General features: G+C 34.6%; 2 protein-coding genes across 3 annotated transcripts in view; both read left to right on the plus strand.

The window, feature by feature from the left end:
* Positions 1–2912, plus strand: part of LOC107551802 (probable cation-transporting ATPase 13A3) — a 50334-nt gene extending 47422 nt beyond the window's left edge. The window contains exon 35 of the mRNA XM_016233531.1: positions 2899–2912. The gene's annotated coding sequence lies outside the window, so the exon portion shown is untranslated. The remainder of the gene's footprint in view (positions 1–2898) is intronic.
* A 284-nt stretch (positions 2913–3196) lies between these two features.
* tdo2b (tryptophan 2,3-dioxygenase b) lies at positions 3197–8800 on the plus strand. 2 transcript variants are annotated; one of them, XM_016233533.1, is made up of 12 exons: positions 3197–3282; positions 3413–3515; positions 3674–3764; positions 3871–3941; positions 4332–4459; positions 5733–5919; positions 6046–6153; positions 6256–6367; positions 7431–7488; positions 7611–7690; positions 7780–7870; positions 8184–8800. In XM_016233533.1, the coding sequence occupies exons 1-12, from the start codon at positions 3248–3250 to the stop codon at positions 8341–8343; spliced, it is 1224 nt and encodes a 407-aa protein (XP_016089019.1). In that variant the 5' UTR covers positions 3197–3247; the 3' UTR covers positions 8344–8800. The 2 variants fall into 2 exon arrangements, with proteins under 2 accessions (XP_016089019.1, XP_016089018.1); XM_016233532.1 differs by lacking the exons at positions 3197–3282; positions 3413–3515; positions 3674–3764; positions 3871–3941; positions 4332–4459 and adding an exon at positions 4875–5148.

Genomic DNA, 8800 nt, shown 5'->3' on the forward strand with positions numbered 1-8800 from the left:
CTAGGAGGCAGTAGGTTGCTGCTAGGCCTAGGAGAACATCATTAAATCCTCTGTCACAATAACAAATCTACACCTTATGCACAGTTTTATTGGTTTTGTTCACTTTCACTCTTTCAGATGCACACTGAAATATCCGCCATGTCACTCTTTATGTTCCATGGCAATCATATATGTGCTGAAAAGTGATTTTTCCAAAACTGGGGCCATGTTCACCTCACTTGTATGTCATATCTGCAGATCTATAGGATACGAACGCATAGGAATAAGAGTGTTTGATTACTTGGAGGTAATTCAGTTCACATTGTTACCCTTTACTTTTGCTTGTTCATCTTGTACCATATGTTGTATTCATTTTCATGTGAGAACGGTGTTATCAAACATGAGCAAAAGTTCAGCCACTGGTTCTTTTAAAGCTGGAGTGGTTAATTTCCTCAGGGAAATGTGTGTATTTGTATTGATTAATGCTAAATAAATATGGAAAAATCATGTGGGTCTGTATTCTTGGTGATGTTCGGTAGATATACTAAATCCCACCACTTTTTATTTTTGAGAGATGTAAAATGTCACCATAGTTAAAAAAAAAAAAATATATATATATATATATACATCCGTTTTATTTATATTTATTTTATTTGCTTTAATAAATATAATAAGGTTTCCTCCCTTTTTTTTTTTTTTCCTTCCCTTCTTAGTTCTCTGTAATAAATGTCAAAAACAGATTTATGTTCATTGAGAAAATGGGATCTGAGAAACGTTCCTGTTCTTTAGCAGACTTTTATTTATTTATTTATTTACCATGTCCTAACTAGGGTACAGCAGGTAATGTTTACAATATGCCTAGTATTTTGGATGTTATTTAGCCCCACACACTTTGGAAAAAAAAAAAAGTAATGGAAGCAAAAGACAAAATAGTTTGTTGCATCTACTTCATGCGAATAAGCAGTGTGTTTGACTTTTGATGGACATTGTAATTGGTCATTTATTGTCATTTTCAATACAAGGGCAATCATACTTGTTTTCTTTTTATTTCCTGTAATTCCTTGATATTGTATTTGATACTGTTACTGTTTTGATGAATAGAAAGACTAAAAAAAGCATTTTTTAGCTTTTTTTTTTCTTTTGTAACATGTTTTTACGGTCATTTATGATCAATTTAATGCATCCTTTCTGAATAAAATATTAATTTTGTTCAAAGAAATTTAACCGTTGACTCGTATTGTAATCAAAAGTCAAACACTTACTAGAATAGTGCCGTTAATTTGTGCAATAAATGAGCAAAATCTAAAACGGAAACTAACATTTAGTTATCTAGTGTGACTCCTGCATTGAGAGGTTCTGTGTTTTGCTTTTTGGTTATTGTTTTATTTCTGAATGACTTAACTTGACATCCATTTCTTTTGGTTTCCAGTAGACGTGATAGCAGACAGACAGCAGCAGTAGTGTGAAGGGAGAGAAGTGTAGAAAAACACTGACCATGGAGAAAATAGAGCCATTACATTTTCAGTGAGGGTGAGCAGTCCTTTCATGATATCACCTATACCAGGATCTTCCACTGGGATCTTCACCTGCTGGCTCTCAAACGGTGGCTACCTCTAAGCTCTATAGAAATCCCTGTATGTCCGGCTCTTTTAATGTGTTTTGGTTTCTTTGCAAGGGTTCAAAAGACAAGCACATCATGTGACCCGAGCAATTGTCAAGGTCAGTTTGTTTAAGCGCCACATTTCTGTGAACCCTTTCCTGCGTCAGTAGTGCTTATGTGTCACAGCATGTGATTTTTGTGTGTGTGTGTGTGTGTTTGTCCATAAATTTATACATTAACCCGACTTAAGCCCCCATTGAAAATGCGACACTCTTTGGCCTCCAGCTCTGTCTCTGAAATATTGATTTGTTTAGTTTTTAGATCAGGCGTTCTGGTCGGGCTCCAGCTGATATTTTGTTTGAGGATGCTGGTCCAACAGGAACATATGTGACCGCAAATGTCTGCTCTTATATAACGACCAGGCTTGTTATGATCCACAAATGACCACTCTCAGTAAAATTCAGTGACTTGGAGGGTTTGATTATTCATTTAAGTGACTTTTAAAGCTGCCAGATAGTGGATACCCAAACACCACAGCTAAATGTACTTGTGGAGTATTTAATTTGATGTTCATTTACTTCTGACCAAGTAATGCAGTCTTGGTCAAAATGTTCTTCGTTTTGATAATGTGCTTGTAGCTTTATGGTTCATCTCATTTTCAAAATGTATTTGCAGTTTTATTTATTTTCAGCATTAGCTTCTCTGTTAACAACACATGACCCTGTTGTGATAAACCCCTCTAACCATCGTGCACTCACTGCCATTGGCTGATTTTGTTGAATTTTAAGAGTTAAGACCATACGGACAAGTAAATATTTACCTGCCATTAGTGTAGAAGCTAATGCGAAAAAAACTAAATGCAAGTACACTTTGAATGCAAGATAAGCCGTAAAGCTACAAGCATATTATCAATATAAAGAACATTTAAATGAGTGTATTCCTGAATTTCAAGACTGCATTACACGGCAAGTAACCAAATTAAATATTCCACAAGCGCGTGGTTTTTTTTTTTTTCTTAAGTGTTTTTTTTTTAGGATCATTGTGATACTATTATAGTTTTAATTCATATTTTAAATTAGTTCTTACTTTTGTACTTTAAATTTTTAATTGAAAAGTTTTAGTAATTTTGTTGTGTGATTTTTGTAGTTTTTATTAGTTTTTGTTTATATATATATATATATATATATATATATATATATATATATATATATATATATATATATATATATATAAATATATAAAATACATCAAGTTAAATTGAAAAAGAGAAATATTACTTTGGCAGGTAGCTGGAATAAAAAAAGTTATATTTAAAAAAGTGTATATATATACATATTTTCTTTTTTTTATTGCTCCAAATAAACGTTAACCCCCCCACCCCCAGTTAACGTTTATTTTATTTCAAGTAACAAAAATGGTTTTAGTTTTATTTATTAACTACAACTCAAACAACCCTATTCTAAATGGCTTGATTAAAAAAAAATCCATAACAATCAAATCATAAACTGTACACAAACTCTCATACACACACACGCACATGCCTACCCTGTGTGTTTGCTTTGATAGGCAGGGTTTGGCTGTCCAGCATCTGATTGGACACTGCAAATCTTTAAATGCTTCACTTTGCAATGAAGCACCCAGAACCTTGGGGACATTTTGAGGAAAAACATGAGTGGATGTCCTTTTTTGGGAAGAAAGCATCAGTGAGTTTTTAATTCCTGTCAAAATCAAATGAAATGAAATATAATGTAATCAAAATAAAATGCAATGTTTTTATTTTTTACCTGAAGAAAATGTAAAAAATAAAATATATATTATTTATCTCAAAATTAGATTGTTTACCAGTAAGCCCAGTCAGGCAGAGGAAGAGGATGAATCCCAAAAGGGCATCAACAAAGCCACTAAAGGAGGAATTGTCTATGGAGAATACCTACAGGTAATAAAGTCATCAACCATAATAGATGCATCTGTATTGATCCAAATCTGAATTATTCATATCTAAATTTAACCCTATTTTGCTGCAAAATGACTTAACCACAGCAAGAAAAGCTGAAATGCATTAAGGTGTCATAACTTCAATCTGTTTGCTGTTAGCTTGACAAGGTGCTGAACGCTCAAGTTTTGCAGAGTCAAGAGAAAGGTGACAAAATCCACGATGAGCATCTTTTCATTGTTACCCACCAAGGTAATCTATTTCTGTGCATTCATACTATATGAAAACTTGTTAGCAAAAACATTTTGCAGTTCGATATCCACAAATCCTGACTGTTATCCTGTGTTTTCTCTTTTAGCTTACGAGTTGTGGTTTAAGCAGATATTATGGGAGCTTGATTCAGTTCGGGACCTATTCATTAAAAAGCACGTGAGTTAAACGAACAAAATGAATATTGAGTTGTGGACAGGACACCACCTAAAATAAGTATGCTTTTAAAGAGAAGAGTTGATTGTTCCTTGGGTTTTACAGCTTTTAAAAATAAAAATTCTTTATTGGCATCGACAGTTCCATGAAGAACATTTAACATCCATGAAACTTCTCCATTCCACAAAAGGTTCTTTATAGTGAAATAGAGTTCTTAAGGTTTTTAAAATGTTCTTCACACTGAGGAAAAACCTGAAAGGTTCTTCGGGGAACCAAAAATGCTTCCTCTATGGCATCGCTGCAAAAACCACCATTTGGAACCGTTATTTTTGAGAGAGAAGGTGTATATATATAATATTTTTTTAAATGATTAAATGTGGACTTTGTCCACAGGTCCGGGATGAGAGAAACATGCTGAAGGTGGTGAGCAGGATCCACAGGATCACCATGATCTTCAAACTGCTGGTGGAGCAGTTTGCTGTCCTGGAGACTATGACGGCCCTGGACTTCTTTGATTTCAGGTAACATCCTTCGTCGACACAGTCATGTCAATTCATAGCTATTTTACATTTTGGCAAATTGCTGCCTATTTTATATGAATTCATATGACCGCATTCATATGTTTGCATACGATCTACTCACGCCCCACTAACAGTCAGGTTTAGGGTGAACCTTCATGGGGTTTTTTTTCTAAAAGTTGTATGTTTCTATATGAATCACATCATTCTAATTCATACAAAATCGCCACGTCATAAAATACAAAAGAGAAGAGTTGATTGTTCCTTGGGTTTTACAGCTTTTAAAAATAAAAATTCTTTATTGGCATCGACAGTTCCATGAAGAACATTTAACATCCATGAAACGTCTCCATTCCACAAAAGGTTCTTTATAGTGAAATAGGGTTCTTAAGGTTTTTAAAATGTTCTTCACACTAAGGAAAAACCTGAAAGGTTCTTCGGGGAACCAAAAATGCTTCCTCTATGGCATCGCTGCAAAAACCACCATTTGGAACCGTTATTTTTGAGAGAGAAGGTGCATATATAATATTTTTTAAAATGATTAAATGTGGACTTTGTCCACAGGTCCGGGATGAGAGAAACATGCTGAAGGTGGTGAGCAGGATCCACAGGATCACCATGATCTTCAAACTGCTGGTGGAGCAGTTTGCTGTCCTGGAGACTATGACGGCCCTGGACTTCTTTGATTTCAGGTAACATCCTTCGTCGACACAGTCATGTCAATTCATAGCTATTTTACATTTTGGCAAATTGCTGCCTATTTTATATGAATTCATATGACCGCATTCATATGTTTGCATACGATCTACTCACGCCCCACTAACAGTCAGGTTTAGGGTGAACCTTCATGGGGTTTTTTTTCTAAAAGTTGTATGTTTCTATATGAATCACATCATTCTAATTCATACAAAATCGCCACGTCATAAAATACATACTTTTTCTCATGAGATTTGGATGGCCTAAGCTCAAACATCCCTGAACAACAGGCCTCAATTTTACAAAATAAAGCAAAAAAATTTTTTTTATTTGTATAGTGATTTCCACAATACTTTGTTTCAAAGCAGCTTCACAAAAAATCATGATGTTAATGTTTACAATATCCTAATATCTTCATGCCTTATAGTCACTGGGTGATGATATACTTCACATTTTGCACTGACATAAAAAAAAAAACAAGTAGATGAATGAGTTGAATCTTTTCAGTGAATCAGTCAATCCAGAAAAAATGGTTTGAGTGATTTGTTCACTGGTTTAAGATGTTGTTAATGGGCTGTAGGGAGTATCTGTCCCCGGCCTCTGGGTTCCAGAGTCTTCAGTTCCGTCTTCTGGAGGCTAAGATTGGTGTGGCGGATCATTTGAGAGTCCCCTACAACCGGCGACACTACAGAGATAACTTCCATGGACAAGAGAGCGAGACGCTGCTGAGTTCAGAGCAGGAACCCACTCTCCTGCAGCTGGTGGAGGTAAAACCTCTCATCTTCAGGTTCAAGACCCATCCAGGATATTCTGTATAAAAAGAATGAATTTTGTCAATACTTTTGGCATAATTAATATGCTACTTCAGTTATATGTTATTATGTCTATTGCAGAAATGGCTGGAGAGGACTCCTGGACTGGAAAATGATGGATTTAATTTCTGGGGAAAACTGCAAGCCAACATCGAAGAGGGTCTCAAGATTGAGAAGCACAAACTGGAAGTCCGTTCTGCTTTCTTTTCCGATCACAGTGATTTTTTTTTCTCCATTCCTTTTTCTCAATAATGTTAGTTATCAAGTTTAACTCATTGCTTTGACTTACAGAAAATGGAAGATTCTGAGGTGAAGGAGGACCTTCTGGCTGAACTAAACAAACAGACTGAGATCTTTACCGCCCTGTTTGACCCAAAACGCCATGAGCATCTTTTAAGCAAAGGTGAAGATTGGCCCACAATGCTTAGCCAGTACTAGTGTAGTGTAGATTATAGGCAGGGTTGTTATTTTTAACTAAAACTATGCATACATTTTTGTTAATTGAAATAAAATATAAATATTAGATGGAAAAACATAAACATACTGCAGTTTGTTGTCAAGGCTGTGGAACCTAACTGGAAATAAAGAAACAGGACGTGAATCTGAATTAAACCTAAACAGTAATATTTAAAAAGAAAAAGAAAAAAGCCTAATAAAAATGACAAAAGTGCATAAAAATTACTAAAAATGTAACTAAATTTAAGCTAATTCAAAATAATAATAAAATAAATAATTTCACCTATACAAAGGTAAAATGATGGTAATACCATGGTTTTGGACACTACCAAGACCTTATAGTATCCATTTCAATACTACACTGAAAAAAAAAATGGTGTAGGATTTACTTTTAAACTATTTTCGCTCAGAAGTTTTTAGTAAATTTGACAAATAATGGCAAGTAAAACATTAAAAATGAAACTTTTATAGTAAAGACTGAAAAACTATTTTATTTTAAAACATAGTCCAAGAGTCTGTTTTATTTACTACTTTGAAAGTATTTGTGACCCTGGAGCACAAAACCAGTCTTAAGTCGCTGGGGTATATTTGTAGCAATAGCCAAAAAAACATTGTATGGGTCAAAATTATCTTTTTTTTTTTTATGCCAAAAATCATTAGGATATTAAGTAAAGATCGTGTTCCATGATGATATTTTGTAAATTTCCTAGCGTAAATATATCAAAACTTAATTTTGATTAGTAATATGCATTGCTAAGAACTTCATTCGGACAACGTTAAAGGTGATTTTCTCAGTATTTAGATTTTTTTGCACCCTCAGATTCCAGATTTTCAAATAGTTGTATCTTGTCCAGATATTGTCCTATCCTAACAAACCATACATCAATGGAAAGCTTATTTATTCAGCTTTCAGATGATGTATACATCTTATGACTGGTTTTGTGGTCCTGGGTCACATTTTTTACCAACTATGGTGCATGAAAACAAGAGTTTCAATCTTTTTCCAAAAGGTGAACGGCGACTTTCTTACAAGGCCCTTCAGGGAGCTCTAATGATTAATTTCTATAGGTATGTATGATTACATTTCATCCCATATCCACTATATTCATAGAAATATCATTTTTGTGCATTAGAGTGTAGGGTATTTTTACAGTGGAGATCTTCATCCTTACTTTTTTTTCATCTTCCAGGGAAGAGCCTCGATTCCAGGTGCCCTTCCAGCTCCTGACTGCACTGATGGAGATCGATACGCTCATGACCAAGTGGAGATGTAAGTCTTTGATTCTGAGCCTTCATTCAGGGAGCTCCACATATACTGCAGCCAGATCCCACGCTAACATCCCAAACCTTTCCCTCCAGATAACCATGTCTGTATGGTGCACAGAATGATTGGGAGTAAGGCAGGGACAGGTGGATCTTCAGGCTACCATTACCTGCGCGCCACTGTCAGGTTTGTGTCTCACTAATGACACTGTGTCAGTCTGAAATACTAAACTACTTTTGGGTTTTGTGTTATTTCGACAGCCCATTTCCTCATAATTATCTCAGGTTATGATCCTTAATGCTCTCTTATCTCCACTAATATGGTTTACAAGTGTTTGACGCTGATAAAAGGCTTTTATTCACATTTTTAATGTGTTTATGGGAGTTTCACACCGTGATAAAGATCTGTCATAAACAGTAACACTTTAACCCCTGAAAAGTGCTAATAAAATGACGTTTTTTTTAATAAATCAGCGATGCCTCCTTCTCTCATCTTTCAGTGACCGTTACAAAGTGTTTGTGGATTTGTTCAACCTCGCGACATTCCTGGTTCCTCGTTCCTGGGTGCCCAAACTGAACCCAAGCATCCATAAGTTTCCCTACATGGCTGAGTATTATGACAGCTCGTACAATTCATGCAGCAGTGAGGATTCTGATTAGAAAGATCAGACGATAAAATGAAAGGCTGTACTAAGAAAGTACTTTGTATTGATCAGCCAAAGTTTGTGCTTTTTTGTTCCACTTACATGTTTGATTGATTTACTGAGATACTGAAGAACTAGAAACTTCTCTTAAGATAAACTGTGTATATATGTTTTTTAAAAATCAAGAAATCTTGTACATGCTATTTATATTTTAAGCGTTTATGTAAAAAAATGTCTGTTTTGTACCACTAAAAAGATATTTTTGAATGAAGCACATAGATTTGTCTGATCATTTGTAAGTATATATTTTTGTAAGCTGAACAATGGTATATAAAATGTAATTTGGACTATACAGTTGAAATGCAAATTGTATGCTTTAGTTTTAAGTGACGATACTGTGCACAACATTAATATACAAAGCTATATTTCCTCTTTATGCTACTTGTAAAATAAATACTAAATTCTTTCCAGAA

This window comes from Sinocyclocheilus grahami, unplaced genomic scaffold (assembly GCF_001515645.1).
Source record: "Sinocyclocheilus grahami isolate Dianchi unplaced genomic scaffold, SAMN03320097.WGS_v1.1 scaffold433.1, whole genome shotgun sequence".
Taxonomy (NCBI): domain Eukaryota; kingdom Metazoa; phylum Chordata; class Actinopteri; order Cypriniformes; family Cyprinidae; genus Sinocyclocheilus; species Sinocyclocheilus grahami.

What these genes read in the sequence shown, in the direction of transcription:
- tdo2b (XM_016233533.1), top strand. Translation starts at nt 3,248, where the DNA reads ATGAGTGGATGTCCTTTTTTGGGAAGAAAGCATCA. An exon ending in CTAATGATTAATTTCTATAG is followed by an intron (nt 7,489 to 7,610) that starts GTATGTATGATT and finishes TTCATCTTCCAG; the next exon opens with GGAAGAGCCTCGATTCCAGG. An exon ending in TACCTGCGCGCCACTGTCAG is followed by an intron (nt 7,871 to 8,183) that starts GTTTGTGTCTCA and finishes CTCATCTTTCAG; the next exon opens with TGACCGTTACAAAGTGTTTG.